This window comes from Mesocricetus auratus, unplaced genomic scaffold (genome assembly GCF_017639785.1).
Source record: "Mesocricetus auratus isolate SY011 unplaced genomic scaffold, BCM_Maur_2.0 Super-Scaffold_100676, whole genome shotgun sequence".
NCBI classification, from domain to species: Eukaryota; Metazoa; Chordata; class Mammalia; order Rodentia; family Cricetidae; genus Mesocricetus; species Mesocricetus auratus.
Genome location: NW_024429266.1, coordinates 46,577,011 through 46,604,806, shown reverse-complemented (window position 1 = coordinate 46,604,806; position 27,796 = coordinate 46,577,011). Strand labels below are relative to the sequence as shown.

At 35.5% G+C, this 27,796-nt stretch overlaps 1 protein-coding gene across 1 annotated transcript in view; it reads right to left on the bottom strand.

Annotated features, from left to right (window-relative positions):
* Window positions 1-27,796, bottom strand: part of Cdc73 (cell division cycle 73) — a 109,059-nt gene that overhangs the window by 68,080 nt on the left and 13,183 nt on the right. The window contains exons 6-10 of the mRNA XM_005073452.4: window positions 27,229-27,317; window positions 20,738-20,954; window positions 14,908-15,006; window positions 13,074-13,152; window positions 12,288-12,352 (exon numbers count right to left, since the gene is read on the bottom strand). Of these exons, the coding sequence (XP_005073509.1) occupies window positions 12,288-12,352; window positions 13,074-13,152; window positions 14,908-15,006; window positions 20,738-20,954; window positions 27,229-27,317 (549 nt within the window). The remainder of the gene's footprint in view (window positions 1-12,287; window positions 12,353-13,073; window positions 13,153-14,907; window positions 15,007-20,737; window positions 20,955-27,228; window positions 27,318-27,796) is intronic.

Genomic DNA, 27,796 nt, shown 5'->3' with positions numbered 1-27,796 from the left:
AGCTAAAAACAGATGTAGGGGTTCATGACTTTAAACCATTACATTAGGAGGAAGATGAGGCAGGAGAATTCTGAAATCAAAGGTAGTCTGAGCTGATAGCAAGATATTTGCTGAGAAGGGGTAGGGGGGGAGGAAGGGAGGGAGGGAGGGGGAGGGAGGGAGGGAGAGACAGACAGACAGATATTCAAAGTAAAATACAAAGCTGAACACCGTCTAGCATTTTCATCTTTAGTCAAACCTCAAAAGAATAAACAGTTGTGTTACTCTCTGCGATTTAACAGTTAAGACTATGCTGCAAGAAGGACTTGGAGTCCTTGTTCCTAACATCATATCCTTTTGAGGCAGAGTCAACAGAACTCTAACAGAACTACAAAAATTTCTGGCTAGGCCTGATACAATGTAAAACATTGTCTGAGGTTAGAAATTAATGAACAGAGAGGAATGACCTAGCATTTTGCTCCTTTTTTTCTTAAAGTTTAGTTTTTAAATTTTGTTTAAAACACCTTCCCATCAGAGATCTTGCTCATCTCTAGCCAACATTAAGAAAAAGAAGAGGGTGGTGGTGGCTCTCACATTTAATCCCAGCACTAGGCAGGTAGAGGCAGGTGGATCTTTGAGTGTTTGAGGCCAGTCTGGTTCACAGAGGGTTCCAGGACAAACCCTGTCTTGAAAAATAAAAACAAAAACAAAAACATCCAGGAGCCTGAAAGTGTTCTAATTCACAGTTTTCATCTTACCATCTAATACACATTTCACTAAAAACATAATGATAAAATTTCTATAAGATCAGCTTATACAATAAATGGTTTAATAAATAAAGAACCTTTTCCTACAGACATAATTGTTTCTTGGTGAAATAAACTAAAAAACTAAAGTTACAGAGACATGGAGCCTATGTATAACATTCACAATATGTAAAAGATGGCTTGCATGTTTCTTTCCTTTCTTTTTCGTTCTTTTTTTTGTGGGGGGGGGTTTTGGTTTTTCGAGACAGGGTTTCTCTGTGTAGCTTTGGAGGCTGTCCTGGCACTCACTCTATAGACCACGCTGGTCTTGAACTCACAGACCTGCCTCTGTCTCCCGAGTGCTGAGGATTAAAAGACGTGTCCCACCACCAACCCAGGACTTACATATTTCTGTGGATAGATAAGAATCAACATAACATAAACAAGAGACCAATATAAACAATAAAGTGACAGAGGAACAAAAGCCCAACTAGAGCAGCCACCATATGATACACCTATCCCTCTGTTCCAATAAACTTAATGAGTACTGGGAATACTAACAGAGAAAGAGGTCCAACCCGAACTTTGGGCTCAGAGTGCTAATATAAGATTTATATTTAAATAAAGGGAAGCACCAGAGATATACATTTAATTATGCAGTCATATCAAGGTGTGGACCCACTAAGAGTTGTATCAACACCTAACAAGGAGCTGTTAATATGTTAGTAATCAGTGTCATTCCCAAAGAGATTAATCTGGTTCCTAGAAGACAATCTGTTCCAGGGTACTGTCTTCCCATCAGATACCTGCTCTCACCCTGAGAATCGTCAGTCTCACCTTTCCACCCTACTGTTCAAGGTGACTGACGGTTTAGGAAATGACATCCTTGTACCTCAGGTATCACCCAGTTATAAATAGCTATTTCTTGAATGGTTAATGTGACTACTTGCCCAGTAAACAAGTGACACTAAGTAAAGGAGACAAATGAAAAACAGAGGCTGAATTTCAGGCTTTCTGCTTGAGTCCATGCTTTTCAGCCATGCCAGCTTCTCGGTGGCTGTCACGGTGTGTATTTCTTTTACAACAAATGCCAATGTTAGTTTATTTAATTTAAGTATGAGGCAACCTCTAGCACAGTTATATTACACGTATGTGGCAAAGAAGTGAAGAGAAGATACTTCTATTACTAAAAATAGTCCATTCAATGTATTTTATTTGTTAATTAGCCTCAACTGAGTAAAATGTGAACAAAACTTTCTGACTAATCCAGTTATTCTTAGGAAAAAAACCTTTCAGTGTCATATTCTATGGTACATAAATACTTCAAACTGAAATATTTTTAATGCTGCTATCCTGAAGTTGTGTTGTAGGTGCAGGACAACACAGTATAACTACATATGGCCTTACTCATAGTTTTCTACAGGGGTACTTGGCATAGTATTCAATTTATACTTTCTATATGGCTTTTGTATTCATACTGGGTATATTTAAAAAAACTGAACTGCTTTGTATCACTAAAACTGAATTATGGAAGAAGGCAAGATTTAAGCTAACTCATTAATTAATCAAGCCAGGATGTATGAAGAATGAAAATATGTGATCCAATAAGAAATCCTTGCTTCTCTGTGTCCTTAAAAATTAACAAAATTTAATGTGATTAATTAAAAAACTACAATTAAAGCAAAAATACTATACAACTTCTGTCTTATGAGAAGTCAGACCTGTGGGATACCTAAATTATGAATATTAGTTACCTTAAGACCACTTCTTAAATCAAACAATACAATCAGATGTTAGTGCTTAAGTTAAATTATCTATGTATCTAAAGAATATATCTATCTGGAGAAAAATTAGACATAACAAGGAAAAGTAACAATGCCAAATGAGGAGGAAGCCCCTTCAAGAAGGGATCAAAGTAAATGGCACCATAAAATACTAGTAACTCAAAACCTTTATTTATCATAGGTGTCTCCAAATTTAACACAAACTGAGGGTCATCTGGATTGCAGCTAAAGAAAAAGTATTTCTAGTAAAGCTTTCTGCAGTTGTTTTATCTACATGGTGCTGGGGTTTTAGCCCAGCCTAAGCCATGCTAGGCAAGCATAGTACTAACCCTTCAATCCTCGCTTTACAACTATGCTTTTCCTTTTACATTTAAGAGATAAGGGCTCATTAAGTGACTCAAACTGGCCTCGAACTCATGATCCTACAGTAACTTTTTACATTATATGAAAAACATATCACATTATAATGTATCCACATATTTAGTATCAGAGCAATGGTTACTGTGCTACTCCAACTAGCCCCTACAGACAAGACACTACATAACATTATGGATAGCTTTATAGGATACATTGCTGAAACCATAAGATCACATCAAAAGCTGAATTAGGAAAGTTTTGTCTAATAATAGTAATAGAAGATAAAAATCAGTGACTTCTAAGAGATCAAAGAGGTGCTTAACTTATTTCTAAAATTTGATTAATAAAATATATCAAGAATTTAATTCCAGAATACTTACAACAACAAAGACCACATATATAATAGAAACATGAGCAAGAAAACAGAATCATGTTTTTAAAAATACCAAATCTGAGAAAATAAATGATTATAGGATCAATAATCTCCAGAATTTAGTATTTGCAGATGACAAAAGATATGACTCATGTTATAATTTGTAAGAAGTTAAAATAACCTATTTCCAACTATGTCTTTATTTTCACCTTATATATTACTGAAAAAATCTAAATGTAAAGAACATTATCTCAGTGTCACTATAATACACTCTCAATTCTAAGAATAATCCAATTCTATGACAATACTTTCTAACAAGAGCAAAAGCAGGACCTTAAAGTTTCCATTTCCAACCATTTCAAATAAATGTTTTCAACTTGTTCACAGAAAAGCTATACTCCAAAATTCCAAGAACTCAGCATCTAATCATAAGATCTGTCCAGAACAGTGTATAAGAATTTAAACCAGATACTTAAACATGAGAGCAGTCACTCACAGAGGAACATGAGAAGCAGGAAAGACAAGAAGAACAACACTAAAAGAAACATCCATCAAGAACAAGACCTGGAAAAGAAACCAAAACTTAGAATTAAAGATCAAATGAGGTTGGGCAGGATGGGAAAGGGGAGAGGGAAGAGATGAAATAAGCAGCTAATCCAATGAAATAATACAAAATATTAAGACAATCCGATGAATAATAATACAAAATATTAATAGGAAAATAATGATTGCAAGAATTATATAAAAGACTGAAAATTCATTGAAGATTTAAATGAATTTACAAACAGTAAGAATCTGACGCAGCATACTAAGCTCAGTCAACAGTCAAAGTATCAAAAACTATTACCCTTATATAGTATATCATTAAATATACTAGATTTTGCTATATGAACAAAATCGTTTAGCTCTTCAAGCATGAAATAAAGAAAACACTAAAATTAATATCTATTTTTCTAAATAGCAAAGGAGATTCACATTATTTAAAATAAAGTAGTAGCCTAAATGTAAACTGATGGGTTAGAATTTAACAAGGAAAAATATGTTTAATATTGATATCAAATTTATCCAAATTAAATGAACTAAGGTTGTGCCAATGACAGGAAACAGAAATCAGAATTAAAAGTTTTACTGTAGTATGATAAAGAGATTAAAGGACAACTAAAGTCTAATTTTGTGCAGTTCTTAAAATCATATGTAACTACACATGTATGAATGTTTGCTTGCATGCCTAGTGGTCAAAAGTAGGCATCGAATACCCTGAAACTAGGGTTATAAATGGCTGCAAGCTACCAGGTGATTGCTCAGAAAAGAGCCTCATGTATTTTTATTTGCCAAACCATCTCTCTAGCCCTTAGATTAATTTTAAAAGCTATGTTATACATGTTATTGACATCTCTTAAATTTAGAAGTGGTTTTGAGTAAATATCAACTATTGAATTTGATTATATAAGCTTATTACCGAAAAAAATAAATGGATTTTCAATAAAACCCAGTAATATCTATAAACTAACTGACATTTCTAAACTTAAACCTCTACCATAAAGAAAAGTATTCATATGATGATAATACCCATTCACCAAATGTGTTCGCTCTAAATACCAGCCAAGTAGAAACAGAACAAGCTATAACATTCAGAACAGAACATTTACATGCATGATAAAAACAAATTCTACCAAAACTAAACTTAAATTCCATCCTACAATCAAATATCCTGAGGACAATACAATTCAAAGTGTTCATGTTCATGTTTGAACTTCACAACAAAAGCCTAAGGAAGTAACAACCGTTTTCACATTAAAAGAAAAAAAAGCAAAGTAAACAAAAAAACTGTTGCCTAATGTACTGCAACAAACAGGCTGAAAAATCATAATAGAAAGTTCTTAATAAGATATGATCCAAATCTAAGCCAGTGCCACAATATTTGAAAAAAAAGGCAAAGGGCAAACAAAACAAACAAGTTTTCAAAAGGAAATTCACAAAGCAGCTACTGCTGCTAGAAAAACTGAGAAGAAACTGCTTGTTATGAATACAAAGAACGAAATACCGTGCATTAGATAAAGTGATGCTTCTCAAAATCTGTAAAAATGCAGGTCTAATTTTCAAATGCATGTGTAAAATATTAGTATGTTAATAATGGGCTATTCATGTAACAGTCAGGAAATTTGTAAGACTAACTTTCAAAAGCTTAAGAGACATACTAGAGACTGGAGGAATTCCTCAGCAGGGAAGATCCTGTACTGCTCTTACAGAAGACCTGGGTTCGTTTACCAGCACCCACATGGTGGTGCACAAGCATCTTGAAATATATAATCAAGTTGTAAAAATTCAAGTATAATATAATACATACCAGTGTAAAAATATAGCACATGAAATCTTGCTATGTGGAAGGAATATTTCTATAACATATTAAAATTCTACAATTCTTTTTCAAAAGAAAAAGAAATCATATAAATAAATAACATTCCTTCTTATAAATCTGTGTCCTAACAGGTGAATAGCAAAAGGCACCCTAACTAATTCATCCATATATATGAAAACTTCTCTGCAATTATCTTCTCTCAAAGACTAAAACTTTCTGCTATAGCATAAGCATCTACAACTATAACAAAAATGCCTAACAGATTTGAAAGAAAATGGAATCTCTTCACATTTAAATGGACTGCTCTTTTTTTTTTTTTTTTTTTGGTTTTTTTTGAGACAGGGTTTCTCTGTATTGTTTTGGAGGCTGTCCTGGAATTCGCTCTGTAGACCAGGCTGGCCTCGAACTCACAGAGATCCGCCTGCCTCTGCCTCCCAAGTGCTGGGATTAAAGGCGTGCGCCACCAACGCCCGGCTATATGGACTGCTCTTGGTAACACTGGACGAAAATGTTGTCACTGACCAAGCAATACTAATTAAATACAACACCGAAGCTGTAACAACCATTACATGTAAGTCAAACTGGGAGTATACCCGCCCTAAGTCAGTAAGGAAAGTTATCACTTGTTGACTCTGTGCCCCATGTTTACACCTTAGCACAAATAGGACCCAACAGTTTCTTAAATGTTTACCTAACAGAACTATGATGTGAATTCTATTATCTTTACTACCAAGTAAAAACAGAATTTAGTGCCTCAAAGCTAGAACTGACTACAAAGTCTTTTTTTTTTTTTTAAGTGTTCCCAAGTATTTGGCTCCTCCTTAGCAACCTGGCACCTGCTTTATTCAGATCAGGGATTTAAAAACAATTAGGGCCATGGTGGTAACATAGAATGACTGATGAGTAAGGCATCTTAAAGAAATAAAACAGTCATAGCTCAGGCGATAGTGAAAATTTGCTTATGAGATTGTATACTTAATACCATAAAAGAAACTTAATGTATAGATTATGATACTCTTTTTAAATGAGAAGTAAAAGCAGATTCCTAATATAGCTGGGGAAATTTAGACTAATGAAAAGAATTGTGCAGAGCTGGAGGGATGGCTCAGCAGTTAAGAGCACTGACTGCTCTTCCAGAGGACCTGGTTTCAGTTCCCAGCACCAAGCTCACAACTGTCTGTAACTCCAGGATCTAACACCCTCACACAGACATATATACAGGTCAAAAAAACAGTAAAAGAAAAAGATAATTTTTTAAAAAACAGATCCACCAGGAAAACAGATGTTTAAAAAAAATGATGCTAGACATATGATCAACACGATGTGGGACAATACACTGGCATTTGAGAAAATCAGGCCACATCTAACTCTGACAGGAACATAATCACTAAACAATTCAATCTTTCTTATACCTACCCAAGTTTCAGACCCATTTTCAAGTATTACCTCTTCAATGTACACACTTGATAAAATTTTTTAATTTAATGTTCAAGTCAGTCACTAACTCTTTTCCAAAAGACCATAAATCAAGCCTATAGCAGTATGTCTGGTTTTGTTCATCTGTTGTCTCTGTATCTACCAGATCACACAATATACAGGAAGAGGGAAGGAGAGAGGGAAATGGGGGAAGGGAAAGGGGAAAAGGAAGGAAGAAAGGAAGGTAGAAAATCAGCTTGCTTGCCTAGGTGAGACAGCCCAAAAGGAAGAAATTTTTCAGTAACTACTCTACCTTGGCTGGTCTGAGATCTAGATAGACTCAAATCCAGAACATTACTGCTACTATAGTACTACCGGAACACTGTAAGCAGAAAAGAACAAATTAGTCAATGAAGAACAATGAGAAGGGTTTATAAAACTATAGGGAAGTTACATATGTATACCTGCTTTTAAGAATTATAACCTAGACAAGATAGAGATTTTATATTATCCTAAAAATCAAAAGTAATGGTAATATTATTATACCTCCATTTTATATTTACTATCTGAAAATAGTTTACTATGATAAAAGATTTATTTTAAAAACTACTTACTAAAACTATTGGTTAATCCAAATTAATATGTTAAAGAGAGTTTTCAAGTACAATGTCATGTTGCAAAATGCTTCCTCATAGACGAAGACAGTGGGCATGGAGGCACATGCCTTTAGTTCTAGCACTAGGGAGGCAATCCCTGTGAGATTAAGTACAACCTAATCTACATTATCAAGTTCCAGGACAGCCAGGGATATGTAGAGATCCTGTCTCAAAACAAACAAAAAAGGAACAAATAGTTGCTAGACTTTTTAAACTTTCTAGATCTTAAAAGTAGTCTAGACAAGAGAAAATTAAGTGATTCTTAATGCAATTACCAAATCCCTATGAATAACAACAATCAACTCTAAGTACATCTTATTCCCTCTCCAGAGAAAGGACACAACAGTTCCTTACTACAACTCAACTAAAAAAACAAGAACAAAACAAACAAAACCTTCCCATATCTTATTTCCTATATAATAAAAGCATTACCAAGTAACATTTTCTTTCCGTGTTTTGGATGGTAGTGGTACTAGGGCAGAGTTTCACACTCTGGCTGGCCTGGAAATTGCTAGCTAGACCAGGCTGATCCCAAATTACAGCGATCCTCCTGTTGCTGCATCCTAAGTATTCAGAATATAGATACATAGTACTATACACACTCAAATGGCATTTTTTTAATCTATGCTGGTCCATTCACAAATTACATATAGTATAAAAGTATATGAAACATAATAACTAAAAAGGTTCCAAATTTAAAATTCATATATTTTCACTACAACTAAACCAAAACACTAGTTAGTATATGAACTATATGAAGAATTTTCCTTAACAGGTTTCTACTTCCAACCCTTAACTTTAAGCTTTATTCAAAATAAATTCTCTATAATAATGGTTCATTCTTTCTAAGAATATTCCCTTCCAAAATGAGTAAAGAGAAAACCACCAGTGAAGACAATTTTCTTCCAATAACCACATGTTAAAAAATTCGCATTTCTCTGCCACAAAAAAAAACTATTGGATCTAATGTTTCTTAGAACATTAAAGAACGCTGGGGGTGGACTGGAGAGATGGCTCAATGGTTATGGACACTGGCTGTTCTTCCAGAGAACCCAGGTTCGATTCCCAGCACCCACATGGCAGCTCACAACTGTGTGTAGCTCCACTTTCAGGAGCTACCAATTCAATAACCTCTTCTGACCTCTATGGACACAGGCACACAATAGAGTGGATAGATTAGATAGATGGATGGATGGACGGATGGACAAACAGATAGATAAGATAGACAGACACAGACAGACAGGCAGATAGATATTTTTAAAAAGAAAAAATAAATCTTGGAAACTTACTTTGGGAGAAAGGTCCATCTAAGAAAATTTCTGAAAACATTTATGGACCTTGGGACTCTGGGACACTGGAATAATTAATGCCAAACATATGCCTTGACCTATCTAAGTCAAAAGTTAAACAGAAGCTAGGTGAAGCAATGTGTACCTCAACTCCAGCTGTGTGGGAGGCAGAGACAGAAGGAATCTTCCCTGACTGAGAAATAAAGGCTAGTGTGATCTACAAAGTGAGATCCCTTTAGGACATGTGGTTCATGTCTTTAAATCCAGAACTCAGGAAGCAGAGGCAAGTGAATAATTTATGAGTTTGAGGCCATCCTGATCTATATAACAAATTCTAAGTCAGCCAAGACTACATAGTGAAACCCCGTCTTTAAAAAGCAACACCAGCGGGGCAGTGGTAGTGCACACCTTTAATCCCAGCACTCGGGAGGCAGAGGCAGGTGGATCTCTGCCTGGTCTACAAGACCAGCCTGGTCCACAAGAGCTAGTCCCAGGGCAGCTTCCAAAGTCAGAGAGAAACCCTGCCTCGGGGGAAGAAAAAAAAAAAAAAAACACCAAAATACAATAAAAATAAATAAGTAAATAGGGATTTCTCAGCTTAGGAAAAGAAAAGGTTAACCAGAATTGACCAGCACACAGATTTGTGTGTTAAAGGTGTGAGAGCAAGTGCACCTGAGTGTAGGTGCCCAGAGTCCATGCATCTACGAAAGCTGGAGGTGCAATCTTTCTGACTTATCTCACCTGGTGCTAGGAACCAAACTAGGGTCCTCAGGGAGAGTCGCAAGGGTTCTTACCACAGAACCATCTCTCTCTAGCTCTCAATACTTCAGAACTTTATTATCAAAACACTTGCAGATCTTTTATTCATACAAGTTTTAGTACCTTACAGTTATGAAGTGACCACTAAAACACAAGCCTTGTCTAACACATATAGAAAAAAATATACTATATAAAAGATTATTAATGTATTTATTTAGTCATGTATCAAGAGAACTCTGATACTAAAGTTAAACGTTACAAAGATTAATACTAATGTAGATAAATCCTAATTTCAGGAACTACATTAACTAGACACATTAAAAATTTTAAGAACATTAGCAAATAAGAATTATACATAGAAAAGAAAAAGCATTTGTGAGCAACAAAACCTTTGACATTTAATACACATTTATCTGTCTTAATAGTACAGACAAATTCGGTCTCCAAGAAAGCATCAACTAACTGAATCATATAAGAATTTAACTCAAGCTGGAGAAATGGCTCAGTGGTTAAGAGCTCTGGTTGCTCTTCCAGAAGAATTTAATTCAAGCCAGACATGATGGGACATGCTTTTAGTAGTACAAGCTCTAGGAAGGCAGCTAGGTGGATTTCTGTGAGTTCAAGGTCAGCCTGGTCTATACACTGAGGTCCAGACAGCCAAAGCCACATAATGAGACTCTCTTTTAAAAATATAAATGAGCCAGGCATTGGTGGTACACTCCTTTAATCCTAGCACTCAGGAGGCAGAGGCAGGCAGATCTTTGGAAGTTCGAGGCCAGCTTGATCTACTGATCCAGTTCCAGGACAGGCTCCAAAACAATACAGAGAAACCCTGTCTTGAAAAACCCAAAATAAATAAATAAATAAATAAATAAATAAATAAATAAATAAATAAATAAGAGCTTACGTTAAACATTATCACCATTAATTACATTCTGAATCACAACCAACCAAACAAATGAATGGCATAGCTGTATCTGATCTTTTACCATTTTGCTCTTGCTCACTAAACTGGAAACACTGGCCTTCTTATCACTGTCTACCAAGTCAGTTTTTAAGCCTGCTGTTCCTTCAGGGAATGCTCTTCTGGAAGCACTTGCTCAACTTTGACCTCGGAGAGAGGCCTCTTTGAAGCAGTTACACCCAGAGTATTCAAAGTCAAACACCTGATACAAGCGCTCAAAAAATACTTGTTCAATGAGTTTGCAAGCCTACATACAATCTCAATAAAATGAAAACAAACCTGATAATTTAAAAGTATATTAGCAAAATACTAAATAGAGTCCCAATTTGAAATGGAAAAAAAAAAATCAAAACTTCAACAGCGTTGTATGGCAAATTCTAAGTATAAAGATTAAATCTGAACTCAGAAATCACAGCAAATATGTTATTCCATGTCATGTAAAGTCTGTAAATTTCTGATGATTCACAAAGACAAAAGTAACACTCTTAGGTCTTTAAGTATACATCAGAATATACAAATTCAAAAAGAAGTTAACAGCATTTACCTGACTGACCTATATTATCAAATATTACCATTTACTACACAATAATGAGAAGAGTTAAACAGAAAGAAGTTGGCCACACTATTTCTTGCTAGGCTATTTTAGCTATGGAATGGCTAAGAAAAAATTAAAGAGAGCCTGTAGTCTCCGCTACTCAGGAAGTTGAGAAAGGAAGATTCCTAGAACCCAGGAGTTCTAAGTCTAAGCTAAAAACAACATAGCAAGAGTGAGAAAGACAGCCAAGCGTTGGTGGCGCATGTCTTTAATCCCAGCACTCGGGAGGCAGAGGCAGGTGAATCTCTGGGAGTTTCAAGCCAGCCTGGTCTACAGAGTGAATTCCAGGACAGGCTCCAAAGCTACACACAGAAACCTGCCTCGAAAAAAGAAAAAAAGAAAAAAAGTGAGGGTGAGAAAGACAGCATGGGGGGCAAGAGCAAAGGAAGAGGGAGGGAGGGAGGGAGGGAGGGAGGGAGGGAGGGAGGGAGGGAGGAAGGGAGGGAGGGAGGGAGGGAGGTTAGAAGAAAGAAGAGAGAAGGGAAGAGAAAGAACTAACTAAAAGTCTTTGAACCAAAGACTTACATTCATGACTGTATAAATATTTCGTTCAATCATGTGTTTTAAACACTCCATCAACTACTACACTCTGTTTACTCACTTGGTTGATCTGGAAACTGGACCCATGTCATTGAGCAGTCTAAGCAAGGGCTCTACCACTGAGCTACACGTCCAGTCCCATTCTTATTTTTCCAAGAACAATTACATTTGAAAGAACACAGATAACAGATGGGGGGGAGGGGTCCCATATGACCTTCAACTCAATGGCTTTAAATGTCCCAATGATACAACATCATCCTAGTTTCACATTAGTCAAAACACTTTTAAATTCAAAATCTCATTAAAAAAACAGGGGGGTGAGGGAGACACTCATATCACACATATCTATCACCACTACAATGGCCATTGAAAAATGTTTCAATTAGAAAACACTAAAGAATAAAAGTTTACCATCTGCTACTCACATAAAACACCTGGAACAAATAAGCTCTGTAGTCATAATAACTTACCGTTACAGATTTCAGTGTCATGCCATGGTATGTGCCCATGGTATCAATCTTAAAGCCTTCCGTTTCTGCAAAGAAAAGGAGTCTATTATGATTCATGTATTTCATGGCTGGTAAAAATTTCAACCATAATTTACATTACACCTAACAATCAACAGTGTAACAAGACCTTAAATATACTATACAATTTTATCACATATTTCTAAAAATTAAAAACTTTTAAGACACTACTTGCAATAAATGTCAAAGCACTGATTTCATAAAATATGATTAAGATTATCTTTCAAATTTTCTTTAAAAATCACACTAAAGAGCTAGAGAAGGTTCAGCAGTTAAGAGCACTAGATATTCTTGCAAAAGACCAGGTTCAATTCCCAGCACACACAATCTGCCCACAAATGCCTGTAACTTCAGTTCCAGGGGATCAGATGCCCTCTTGTGGCTCCATGAACACCCAGCACATATGTTGTACATAGAAATACACGTAGCAAAAACATCCACACATAAAAACAATATAAATTTAATCATACTAAATAAAAAACTTGTAGTGCCTGTATTTTTACTACTAACTACTAAATGATTGTACCACTAAAAGCATGTAAAATAGAAAGTTCCTAAATTATAAAAACTTTTGTTCCAAAGTTTAGGGCTGGAGAGATGGCTCAGCCGTTAAAGGCTAGCCTCACAACCAAAAATATAAGACAACCCTTATTCTTAAATATCAAACTATACATCCACTCAAGCTCAGCATGATCATGATGACAAGAAGATACGGAAAAAGCAACTTACCTTCTTTGCCTTTGAATCTTTCCTGGTCATATCTGTTGTAGGCAGCCGGAATAGGCTGCTTTGTACGCAATGTGGGATCCTTTAAAAAAAAAAAAAAAAAAGAGTTGAAAGTCAATATTTTTAAATATTACTTATTTAACACTCATAAAACCTGATACAGATACTTATAAAAAAAATAAGTGTTATTTCCAATATAGGCCAGAAGACAGAATAAGGTAAGAAGATTATTTGGCATTTGATAACTAGGATTCACTATTGAAAATTATTTGCTACTAAAAAATGACCATCCTTATACCAAGAGTAAAGACAATTTCAAGTATACTTGCATCAAAACTGCAGAAATAATATGATAAGCAAATACATTCTAATTACTTAAATGACTTTGTGAAATAATACTCTCTCCAACAATAATCTGAACAGAGTGAGTCCAAGACAGCCAGGGCTAGACAGAGAAACCCCATCTCAAAAAAAAAAAAAAAAAAAAAAAGACTAAACTAATAGGCATTCCAGAAACACTTGTAAATATATACTATAATGTTAGTTTTTTAAAAATTGAAAAAAAGCCAGATTCTAATCATGTAATCTAATCCAAATATTTCATACTAAAATTATGGTCTATAATAACCTAAAAGTAGGTATTTTTAAAAAAATCTTAAAGTTACTTGGGAAATCTTAACGTTTATATATTCTTCACTTTAGGATAGGATTATACTCTAATATTGCAAAAGAAAAATTATCCAAGACTATAGCTACATATATACATACATCTGTATGATCAAATGCCAAACATAAATATTCAACTGTTTCGATGATTGTAAAATACACACAAGGAATACTCACATTCACAAAGACAATGGTTTAAATATCTTAGGGTTTCACATTCTTCCCACCAATTACTATTGTAATTATAAGCACCCTATGTTTTAACATCATAGCACTTACTATATTCCCATTTCATAGAGCTAGCAGGTTTGATTTCCTACACTATGAACTCAAAACAGGACAGGGACTATGACATTGTATTATATTATCTGCAGATGCTCAACACATTGTATAACAAGTAGATATTAGTTGAACATTTTTGGTAAGCCAAGTACAAGTATCTGTCTAAATATTACCAATAGTTCAGTATCTGTAAAAATTAAGTATTAATGATTTCATGCGTAAATAAAATTACCATTAACTTCCAAGGTTATGTTCAGTACTCTACCAATGTTTTTCCAAACTCTACATAAAACTCAATATGAATTATAATTTTTACCTTTCTTGAATCTTGAGAACAAGCAGAAGTATTTACAGCAAACTAGACGGTATTTCTGAATTTAAATGGAGACTATATGACATGCATGAATTTAGGGTTTGGAGGGTCCTAAGTAATACCTTAAACAGTGAGGCACTCACTAACAGAGGAGTTAAAGCTAAGGTACAATGAATGGGCCATATGGCAGGTGACAAGGGAAAACAAATATACCAATATGAAATGGTCACCTAAGATTTCAAATAACAAGTCTAAAATGGAAAGTAACAAAGACTTATATTTTAACAATAATTAACAATTTTCTCAAGCAGTAAATAGGCCAGCTACAGTTAACCTAAAAATTAAAAATTAACTTAGAAGGCTTTTCCTAATTAATCCCTTTTCAGACTCTCACCCAGGTATATCTCAAGAATAACCCAAAATTACTGCTGAGATAAGGGTCTCCATAGCCTTTGAGTATGCTGAAGTAGCAAAACTTTATACCCTACTGGTCTAAAATGCTTAAGATGTCAAAATTAAAACACTAAAATACAAAATAAATGTCACTTTCTTAAAACAAGCAAAAACGAGTCTTACCACGGGGGCTGTATTTGGAGCAGGACGCTGTTCAGGGGCACGCCCTTCTTCTCTAGCTTTTACAGATTGAAGAATTGCAAAAATATTCTTGGAGAAATTCTAAAACAAATACATTCTAATTAAACCCAGCGTGCATGTGCAAAAGCAACGGTTTATCCATTAAGCAATTTATACTGAAACTTTCTTCGCACTAATTTTTCCTATTTTATAAGGTACTATTAATTGCTATAGTTTGGTTGTGGTCTGCCTCCCAAAGATTCCTTTGTGAGACAGGTGCTCCTAAATGTGGGATGTAGAAGTAGAGGACCTTTAAAAACGTGGGGCCCTGTGAGGAACAATTAGGGCACTGCTATCATAAGGGGTTCTGGTCTTGAGCTGTTACCAGCTGTCTAGGTGTAACAGGTGGAGCTGTCCAATCTTAGTCTTTTTCAGTCTCAAAAACTTGAACCGCATAAATACCTTTCCTCCTCACCCTGAAAGGCCCTCACATAATCAAGCAAGGGTTCTACAATAATCTATGTCCCAAGTCCTAACCTTCTATGAAGCTCCTACCTTGAGTATTTCATTGAGTTAATAGAAAACAATTATACATAAAAACAAAAGTCAACTACCTTGAGTCTGGTTATTATAGATCATACTTAAACATACCAATTATATACAATTTTTATCATTCCATATCTACTTATATATAAAACCAAGAAAAAGGTAAGCATTTAAATGTAATTAAATTTAGGGAACTACTAAATCCTCAAAGTGCAATAAGCCCGTGTGCCACAGACTTCCTAAGATGCCAAAGGTTACAGATACCTGTAAGACTCATTGTGCATTTTTTTAGTCTGAAAAGGTAAGAAGCAATCATAAATCGCCTTTTCCATGAATACCTAACACTGCTGACTAGGTGATTATTCATTCCTTTAAGAAATATGCTTCCTTGGCCCTGACACATTATTCTCCCCTGACTGTTTTGCCTAATGACTAACAGTGTCCCCCAGTGAGTAACAATACTTTGCCCCACCCACTAATCAAGCATTCAATGGTTTAAAGAATATATGCACATCTATTGTGACCTAAATACCTTAACTGATACTAAAATCCAATGACGATCAACAAGCACATGGTTCCTGCTCTCATGTACTTCAAATGTAATACAATTCTCTTCTCTAGAAAATGAAGCATTCTGGGGCCAGCAGGTAAGTCAACAGGTAAAGCTCCTGTAACACAAGCCTATCACCCTGAGTTCAATCCTTGGAACCCATGTAAAGGCAGAAGTGAACCAGCTCCACAATATTACCCTTTAACCTTCCCATTTGCACCATAGCAAAACCACACACATCCACATTATTTTTTAAAAAGAAATTTAGGGGCTGGAGAGATGTCTCAGTTAAGAGTACGTCCTGTTCCAGGACGTCCTGTTCTGGCCACCAAGGACACCAAGCATTGTGTACAGTGCACTAACATACAAGAAAGCAAAACACTCATACACATAAAAATAAGGCTTCTAAAGAAAAAGAAATACAAATATTCTATTTCTTTGGCTTTGACTACTCACCCCACTGTATCATTCCATCTGCTTTACTAGTTTTTACTTTGTAATCTCTCTCACCTTTCCTCCTGTTTTGTTTCCTGGTGAGGCTAGCATCAATTTCATGGTCTCTAAGCACTGTACTACTATAAGATATATTCTTTTTCCGTTTTACTTTTGAGTAAGTTATATGCCTTATATTGCATCTTATTGCTGCTTATACTAAACTCTTCCCTCAGTGGAGTTAAGGAACAATGCGTTTTCAATCACTGCCTAGCTTGAACAAGTTAAATATTATGCAAACATACACAAAAAATAAGCTTTAACATTGAATGTATGCCACTAGCTGGTATAATTACCAGCATACTAACTATGACAACTATGACACTAACTAGTTCCTGACTCTTTACAGAAACACAGGTCTCAGAACTACTTTGCCATCTTAGAAACTACTGAGGACTCTAAAGGTCTTTAAGCTAAAGTTACAATTTATGGCACTAAAGATAAAAACTGACAAATTTTTCAAGTAGGAATTAATTCTTTTTAAAAAAATAAGAAAAGCAAGATTCCATGCAGACAGTATATTTTATGAAAATTATTTTCCAAATTTTTTCCAACAAAGTAGTAAGACTAAAACTTAAAGTTTTATAAGTATGTTTAATATCTGGCTTATTAAAAATGATAGCTGCATTCTAGTATTTATTTCTACTTTATCTTGTTTGGTCAAAGATATGAAGAAATCTAGCCTCAACAATAAAGGGAGAAGCATTAAGATACCTTCTTAAAATTTTAAAAACAAATTAAAAAAAAAAAAGACAGCTTTTCAGGTAGCTGAATATATTCTTCTTTGTTATACCAAAACAAATGTTTTCCTACAAGATCCTTCAAGTGGAAGCCATATCCATAAATACTCTGCGTTACTACTTTATAGTATATAAATTATAAACATACTTGTTAAAGTATAAAGCATAATCTATTTTGTACTTTAAATGGTTGTCTGGAAACTATAACTGAGTTATGCAGTAATGCATATTTTCCAAACATCAATATATCATATTATTCAACATTTTAAAATAATTATTTGCTGATAACTTCTACTCATTAAGTCATATTTACAAAAGTTTCATCAAAACAGTCTAAGAATTAGCTGAAAAAAATCAAAGCAGAAAGAAACTCTCCAAAATTTTAATTTTCTCGGCAAAGTTCATATCTTAACAGTGGCAACAAATACTGTTTGCTGCTTTCCCTGACACACTCTTTCAAGAGAAATGTCTATGCAAATAAGTCTGAACAACATAGTCATTCATATAAAATGTGAGGGTTTTCTTTTTTGAAAAGATGCATCACTTAGTAATCCAAGGCATAACACAAATGCTGTTCCTAACAGCAACCACAGCTTTTTTAGTGTGCACGGCTGCTTTACGCACTCAAATTTCATTGTGTATATTAAAGGGTCACACTTTAATTAAGGTTAAAATTGGTAAGCAAGGAACACCATGATTTGCTAGTAATGTTGGGTGACTTGTGCCAAGTACCAGCAGTTTTAGCAACCAATGCTTCTGACCATCACTGCAAACGTCAGCACAGTGCCAAATGCAAACAAAATCTCAATCCTGCTGTGAAAACATGACAATCAGATTACTTTTAAAGTGATAAAATGAATGAAAGACATGAACGCTAGAAGAATCAATCCAAATAGCATCATCAAGTTTTGTGTGCAAGAATTATAGGTGATTCTTTGTACAGATGTATTTATACCAATGATTCAACAATAAACTACTTTGGCCTGAAAATATACCCCAAAATCTATGTGTTGGAAACTATTTTCAATACAGTAGTATTGAAAGGTGGGATTTTTTTTAAGAAGTGACTTTTAAAATGATTAAGTGGAAACTAAATGAATGGCTTAGTGATTTTAAGAGTCATTTTCTGATAAAATAATTATTTTCAGCCCTCTTTTATATTCCCTCTCTCTCACCCAGGTGATACCTTCCGCCATTTTTGATGCAGTAAGAAAGCCCTCATCAGATGCAGTTCCTTGATCTTGGACTTTCCAGCCTCTAGAATGGTGAACCACAGAAATGTCTATTCATTATAAATTACTCAGTCTGTGATACTGTTACAGCAGCAGAAAACAGAATGAGTCATAATAATTTAATGGAACAGAAATTTGTTTAAGTTAGTCTGTGATAGTCTGTGATAGCAGCACAAAACAGAGTAAGACATTCAGTATAATTTAATGACACTATAAAATCAGGTGGCTTAACTAGGGCATCTTAACTATATAAGGAAGATGAGAACTTGAACTTTCCTGACACTTAAAGCCAGAAAACAAGATTCTGATCTTAGGTCAGACTCATATCTACAGTAGGTCAGTGTTGTCATGCCTAACAATCTGAGCTCAATCCCTGAAATGCACACAGTGAAGGGAATGAACTGAGCCTCTCATCATGTCTTCTGACCTCCACATGCACAATTACAAATGTGTCCGCATACACACGCAAAGCAAATGTAAAATCTATACTACTCTAAGTGCCTTTAATATGTTTACAATTTAGCAAATGAATACAATATATACATACCTAGAGATCAGCAGTCAAAATATTTAAATTTGGCCTTTAATAATGATAACATCAAAAATAAATTTTTAAAGATAATATTCATAAAAGCAAACCCAGCTTCTAAACAGTCGTTAAATGATTTTTTTTAAGATATATTAAATTAGAACACTTTTAAGCTGGTACAATCCTGCCACCTAGAGTTGATAAAAAAAAGAGTTCATCTCGATGATTTAAAATTTTAGTGTTTCAGATAGAGGAAAACTATAAGTTAAAGACTGTCAAGTTAAAATGAACTAAAAAACAAACAAACAAAAAAACAGGCATAGTGGAACATGCCTTTCATCCTAGTCCTTGGGAGGCAAAAGCAGATGGATATCCCTTCGAGGTCAAAGACAGCCTCATCTACATAGTGAGTGCAAGGACAGCCAGGGCTACAAAGTGAAACTCTGTCTCAAAACAAAATCAAAAAAAGGAACTAAAAAGTCAGCATTTGTCAAGATTTAGCCATATCAAGCAATGAAAATGAGAATGATATCATTTAACTGTGAATAACAAAAAATGAAAACTGAAAGTTTATTCATAACCTCACATTTCTTTATAATTCTAGGCTCTGGAAATGGTCCTTTTTATTTCTTAAAACTATGGAGTCAGTTTTATCCATTCATCTTTACAAAGGTTCTAGGGATCAAAGGCAGGTTTTCAGGCTTGTATGGGTAGCACCGTTACTCCAGAGGTATCTCACTGGCTCTGGAAAAATGGTTCTATTTTTTCTAAAGTAAATTAATTTTACTTGTTATTATTGTGTGTGTATGATAAGAATGTGGGGACATACACGCCATACCATGTGTGGAGGTCAGAGGACAATTCTGTGGAATTGTTTCTGGAAACTGTTTCCAGGCTTGCATATCAAGGACCTTTTACCAGCTGAGCCATCTGTGCAGCCCAGGGAAAATGCTTCTTTAAATGTAAGACAAGTCAAAATACAAAAGAAATAGAAATCTATATTTTCCTTACACCTTTTTCTATTTACTTTATTCCTACCAAAATGGGACAGTAAATTAAAAACTATAGTTTCAATGTTATTCTACAATCAAAACTAGTCGGGGACAGGTGGCACATACCTATATTCCCAGCACTTAGTAGACAAACGCAGGCCTAAGAAAGACCCTACCTCAAAAAAGCCCAAAGGGTCTCTAAATATTTTTTCAATGTTAAGCTCAATTTCACATCTCACACACTTCTTCAGATGTTTCTACCAAACCACCACTGTTAGTGCATCAATGAGGAATCAATGACTTAGAAAACAGAGGAAAGCCCACAACACATAGGAAAGCATGTGCACATAACAGAACTGACGCATCCACAACATCCAGTATCAAATGTTTTAATGTTTTTATTAATGTGTATGGTGTGTACGGTGTGTGTGTGTGTGTGTGTGTGTGTGTGTGTGTGTGTGTGTGTGTGTGTGTGTGTGTGCGTGTGCCTGTGCATACCCATAAGCATGTGCATGGAGATTAGAGGAAAACTGTAGAGTCCATTCTCTCCTTCTCCCTTTACATGGGTTTGGACGATTCTCAGACTGTCAGACTCTCATTCAAACTCTTATTTTTCAAAATTTAAAGAGCATACATTTGCTCTGAACAGAAGTTTAAAAATAATTAGTCCTTGGCTGTACAAACATAAATAAACTTAAAACCTACTAATAAATTTTAAACAACTTTAAGAATGAGTAAAATATTTTAATTACCTTTCCTGTGCTCTGTAAGATAGTTGTTCTTGTTCTCCATACTCTCTCCCTGCTGACAATATCTCTGGTCACATCTACTTCAGCATCCACAAAACTCCTCTGTTTGAGGGCAGTTATATCATCATCCAGATCAGTCTTGATAGTAGATCTTTTCTTAGCCATAATTTTGGCTTTGATTGCAGCAATTTTTTCCACTGACATGGCTTCAGACAAAGACCTAGAAGTAATTTAGTTTTTCAATTTCACAGCAAAGATTCCTTCAGTACAACATATGTATGTTGCACTTAAATTGATTTAAAACAAACACACACACACTGCAAGTGACTGTTAAGGTTTTCTCTAAAATTGTATACTTAATATCATATAGTCACACAGGATTTTTATACATAACAATTCATAAAGATATTATAAAAGAAAGTAATTTATTTTAATTTTATGAGTATGAGTGTTTTGCTTACATGTAGTCTATTGTGTCATTTGTATGACTAGTACCCAGGAAAGCCAAAAGAGGGCTTTAAATTCCCTGAAAGTGAAGCTACAGGCAATTGTAGGCCACCACATGGGTGATGAGACTCAAATCAGGGTCCTCTGAAAGAATGGCCAGTGCTCTTAAACATTGAACAATCCAGCCTTGAATTATCAATTTCTTTAAATTAAGAAATTAAAAATTAAGATAATAATAATAAAATTCCTTTTATTTAAATCTCCTGCAGAAGAGAACTAATACAATGCTTTTTGCTTATATTCCCTGTGGCTTTACCAGTGTATCTATATCTGTATCTCTCTATATATGAAAACTAAACACAAGCACAGAGGTCATCTTGTAATGGGGAGAAATATTCATTGTCTTAAAAAAAGCTCAAAGCTTGGGTTTTTCCATGAAACATATTTAAAGGTTTTAAAGCTACATACAGGCTACATATACAGCTGACTTCAGAATCCAGAGACTCTATATGCCACAACAGTTCCTTTAATATTTGGAAGATAAAACCATATCTAATTTAATTAAAACTTCATTATAAGAAACTAGCTTCTAATCCCAGCACTGGGGAGGCAGAGGCAAGCAGATCTCTGTGAGTTTGATACCAACCTGGTTTACAAGAGCTAGTTCCAGGGCAGCCTCCAAAGCCACAGAGAAACCCTATCTCAAGGAAAAAAAAAAAAAAAAAAACTAGCAAATAAAAAAACTATACTGAAATAAATGTATGCTGAAGACTTTATGTCTTCAATTTACTTGATTCTCAAATAAGCAAAATGTAGTATTTATTTAAAAAATGTATTCATCAACAATAATGTAAATAAAAACTGTAGTATGCAATGAAAAAAAGTAAATCTCTCAGTGCTTTCAATTTTCTGGCATGTCTCCCTTTGAGATTCAAGGATAATATAAATCAGTATTCCAGAAGCTGAAGAGATGGCTCAAAGGCTATGGACATTGGTTCAATTCCCAGGACCCACATGGTGGTTCACAACCACCCATAACTCCAGTTCCAGGGACTTATGACGCCTTCTTCTGAACTCTGTGAGCACCAGGCACATGGCACACAGACATAGGAAAAATATTCATACACATAAAAAGTAAAACAAACCAATCTAAAATTTTAAAAAAAATTGTATCCTAGGAATTGTTTTCAAAACTGTGTTATTTTAAATAAATATACGCATAACAATCTTCGAAACAACTCTCTAATATGAACAGCAAAAATTATTAACTACATTCAGTTTAGTAGTACTTACAAAGTACAAAAAAGAAAATAGGAAGACTCAGTGAAACATGTAATTTAAAATTTTGGTCTCCCAGTAAGAGAGCAACCCTTGTGGAACCATATGTGGAAACCACCTATTAATAAAGTCTACCCTGAAAATGTGTTGTAAGTTTTTTTATAACATAAAATGAGAGAAATAATTCAACAGTGGTTGAGGACAGGTAATACATGAATGAAGCCATGTACTTAATGGAGACCATTAAATACAAATAAAAAAACAAACAAAACAGAACTTGGGGTTAGAGAGATGATTCAGAGCTTAAGAGACTGACTCGCTGCTCTTCCAAAAGACATGGGTTCAATTCCCAACACCCACATGGCAGGTCACAACTGTCTGTAACTCCTGTTCCAGGAGATCCAACACCCTCACACAGACATATATGCAAGCAAAACACCAATGTATGTAAAATAAAAATAAATAATTTAAAAAAAGGTAAGATCTTAGGCCAGCAATCCAGTGGCTCATGGAAACTATTCCAGCACAGGCAAGCATCAAGGTCTTGCAGCAACAGCTAAAGATATAATAGAAGAATCAGTAACAAAGGGTGACAAGAGGAGAAACTAGGAAAGAATTATACTAGTCTGCCATCTGAAACTGTCAATATGGTTTCCAAGCAAGGGCAATACAAAACATTAAAGAAAAATGACATTGCAAATCAGTAATTATGTACTGGCTCATCAATTTGGAGAGAATGTGGCTCCGGTATCACGGTAATGGGCACAACCATTTCCAAAAAAGTTCTAAATGAGGGCCCTCCTGCACCATGCTTTCCTGCTCAAATCTTAATTAGTTTACAGTGAAAACCATAGGCACAGATACAATATTGTGATTTAAAAACAAAAACTGAGAATGTGCTTGTTGGGGGACTTTCTGCAGTCCACCTATAAAAGAGAGATTAGATGACGCAAACATGAGGAGAAATCTTCATTAGAGATGGATGTTGGGCCACCATCAGCTCAAACTCAAAAAGTGAATTTGAGCTTCATTTTGGATCTGTGGAGAATGGTGGAGGAGATGCAACTCAAGTTCTAACTCAATCTAAAGCACATGTCGTGGAACAAATGAATAGACAAAAGCAAGACCAAGTAGATATAACAAAGCATGAGATGAGTATTTTAACTCATCTCAAAAAAAAAAAAAAGACAGGTTAGTACGATTCGCAGAAGTCCTGTCTTTCAGTTGATTTGTAACAGGTACCATAAATGAATTGTTGAAGGTAATGTGTTTTCTATCTTTCTCTCCTTTACTTTGTATTGATTTCTAAATGTAAAATTAGAGCATACCAACATGTTTTTAGATAAATCTAGTTGCTTTTATTAAATTTGTCTTTGTGTGTGCACACACACATGAAGCACAATGTGTGAAAATCAGAAGACAAGTTGCAGGAGTAGGTTCTCTCTTTCCACCATGTGGGTATGGGTATCACACTCAGGTCACTCTATGAGCTTGGCAGCACGGTCTTTACCAGTGAACCTGGATGGCTCAACCTGACACTGAACTTTCAATTATCAGATTTCTACTTCTAGTCAAGATAAAGTGCCAGTGATTTGAATAGTTTAAAAGACAGAAAATAACTAGCTAAACTTCAAAACATTATGGTTTACCAGATATTAGGTATTAAACACTGAATGGCAGTTATTCTCTCACAAATGACAAGCGAAGGAAGTAATTCCTACAACTTCTCTGGTTTACTGCCTTGAAAAATTCCAAAATAGGTCCTAAGAAGAACCCAGGGAGAACTTAGAGTATTTACGTGATAGGAATATTTAAGAAAAGAGCTTAACTGAGGTTACTGCTGTAAAATGCTAACACATGAACATAACAAAGTATGGAAACAACTACCACCCAACAAGTTTAGGTTGGTAATACAACCAGACAAAATGCTAACTATCCAAAATGAAAACTTAAAACAGCATTGTCTCTAAAGTAAGTGGGAATAATTACTGTAATTAATCTCTGTTCAGTGTAAAGTTCCCAGGGGAAAAAAAAAAAAAAAAGAAAGTCATGCCTATGGTGAAGATTCTACAAGGCTGGCTGGCTGAATAATTAGAAATTCCTGGAGAGTTAGACTGTCACAAGCCCATAGTCAAATTGTCAGTCAAGAAAGAAGTGACCCTAGAAAACCAAGAGAAACAGGAAACAGCTGTGTGGCCTGGTCAGTGCTCACATGTCTAAGTCACAGTGTTCCTTCCTCACCAGATGCTACAAAAAACAACTGAGTTATGTGACCATCAACTACAATGTCTGACACCATGAGACAAAATAGATCTTCCTCTTTTACATTTCTCAGGTAGTTATCACTAACAGTATAAGCAAGAGAAAACTGGTTGACAGGTAGGGTTACTGCTGTGATCATCAGACTATTCCCCTCAGAAGCTTTGGGAACTGGTTTACGGAACTAAAATTTGTTAAATTTGGAGAGATGGACTAGTTAAGTCCTAAGATGCTATATAGGCAGAGCTTACTTCTTGTGGGAACTCAGAAAACCAGAATGCTCAGACTGAGGCTGGCTAATTACGAGATTTAAAATGAGCAAGGATGCTATTAGGACTTTCACAAAAAACACTTGTACCATACCGTTGCAAAAAACTTGTCACATTTTGTCCATGCTCCCAGACTTTGAGTGGGGCTCAATTTAAAAGGAATATACCAAGGAAATGTCAAGGCAGCTCAGCATAAATACTGCTAGGTGGTTTTAGCCAGACTTACTGTAATAAATGTAAGGAAAAAAACTAGGGAAGGTTTGGAAAGTGCAGCATGCCAGAAAATAAGCTCATATAGGGGTAAAGCGTATCTGGTGAAGAGATTGGGGCCAATTTTCTTTTTCTTTTCTTTTTTCCTTTTTTTTTTCCCAGCCTAGTACTTTGCATCGGAACAGGATAGATGCTTTGGGGATATCTCAGGAATTAACAGACCCCAAGGGGAATGAAGATTTTACTTAACTCAGCTGAAAGACTATTTTGAGATCACCATGTCCCTCTAATCTGGGGCCTCATATGAGAATCTTTCTCCAGCTTCAGTTAGGAATTCAAAGAACACAACAGCCTTGATTTTAAGGACCCCAGCCACTAGAAGCAGATTATATCACACTAGCTTTGCAGGCATTCAGAATGCAAAAGTTACAAGGTCATAGAAATTTCCACCCAGATTTCAAAGGAAGACCTGAGTGGCCAGACAAATTGTTAGCTGGGCCTGAGACAATGCATGAGGCTTGTAAGTGAACCTAGAGACACAATACAGGCATGGAACATCTGCCACAGTAACTTGGAGGCAAAGAATAGAGCCAGATTGAGAGAGGCCATGTGAAATGTAACAAGTCAGGCCATAGGGATGGGGTTACCCAAGCCCACTGAAACATACATATATCATCACATCATATGCCACTGATGGTGGACATGAATTTACAGGATTTAACATTTACCCTCTAGATTGCAGGCTTGCTTTGGTCCCATTCCTCCCTTTGCTGCATCTCTCCATTTTGTAATAAGAATATTTATTTCACAATGTTGTATAGTAAAAGTATGGAACTTGCCACTAAAAAAGTATTTATTTCTTTGTTTGTTTATTTATTTTATGTGTGTGAGTGCTCTATCTGCATGTATAATTTTGCCAGAAGAGGGCATCAGATTCCACTATAGATAGTTGTGAGTCACCATGTGGTTGCTGGGAATTGAACTCAGGACCTCTGAAGAACAGCCAGTGCTCTTAACCACTGAGTCACCTCTCCAACCCCTAAGGACTATTTTTTGTTTGTTTGTTTGTTTTTGTTTTTTTAACAGTGTTTCTCTATGTAGTCCTGGCTATCCCGGAACTCTATAGACCAGGCTGGCCTTGATCTCACAGAGAAACACCTGCCTCTGCCTCCAGTGTGCCAAGATTAAAGGCATGAGTCACCACCTCCCGGCATTACTAAATTTATAGACTCATGGCTAAGAGATTTCCACTTCCGGAGACTTTAAGCTGGACCCTTTGAATAAAGCTGGAACTACTGAGATTCCAGGGACTATCAAAAATGGACTAAAAATATTTTGCATTATAAGCATGATTCTTTCAGAGCCACAGATATATTAGTGTATTAACAGAAGATGCGTTAAAGGCCTGGTCCCCAACTGATTGTGCTATTTTGGGGAGTTTCTAAAAATTTTAAGAGTTTAGACTTAGCAAAGAAGTGGTTCACTAGAGTGAAATCCCTAACACTATCATCTCCATGGTCCTTCTAGCTTCCATACAGATAGCCCACCCTCTGCCTCCCCCCCCCACTTTTCTCCTATGTGCCATGAGGTAAACAGCAATGCTTTCTACCACATACTCCATTCTATACAATGATGCTGAGCCTTTCCACACATGGGTCCAGGATTAGAACCATAGAACTCTAAACTGAAAGTGAGCCAAAGAAATACTATCGTCTACAACTGTTCTCATATTTGACATTCAGTTGCAAAGTCTAACACAGTAATAATCTATAATGGGTTATTATACAATAGGTTATAAACAAATGTTCACCATTTTACTCAAGGAACTTGAGCACCTCTGGGTATTAGCATCTGTGCAAAGATCCTAGACTAATAACCAACAGATTTCAACAGACAATTGCATTCTTCTAAACTTAGGGAACAGGGACATACAATGAAAAAAAGATGCAAATGTAAATTGTAACATCTAAACACCCCATTTTCAACACACCTTTAAATAAAATCCATACTATCTACTGAAGAAACCTTTACCTAATCTGTTCAGTCTGTACAATCCCCTCTTTATGGCCTTCCAATCGAGCTGCCAATCTCTCCTTATCAAGTCGCACACACTCTTCATCCTTTTAAAAAAAAAATCACCGGTTAGTTTTATTTGACTTTTACAAGAAAAAAATCATGAAAAATTAACTCTTTACCAAGATCACAACAGTACAGTTTCATGTAATATTGTACTTAAATCAACTTTTAAGACCTTTTACTTTCACAAACACAACAGTGTATTTTGGAACATGTAAGTCTGGAGCTGATTTCTGAGGTTCCTTGACTTACAATAGGGCTATGTTCTAATAAACCATGTGTGCTGGCTAGTTTATGTCAACCTGAAGGCTTGAGTCATCTTAGAAGAGGAAACCCCAATTGAGAAAATGCCTCCATAAAATTGGGCTGTAGACAAGACTGTATTTTCTTAATTAGTGACTCATGTGGGAGGGCCCAGCGGGCCATTCCTAGGTTGGTAGTCCTCGGTTCTATTTGGAAATCAGTATGGCAGTTTCTCAGAAAATTGGGTATCAATCTACCTCAAAGACCCAGCTATACCAAT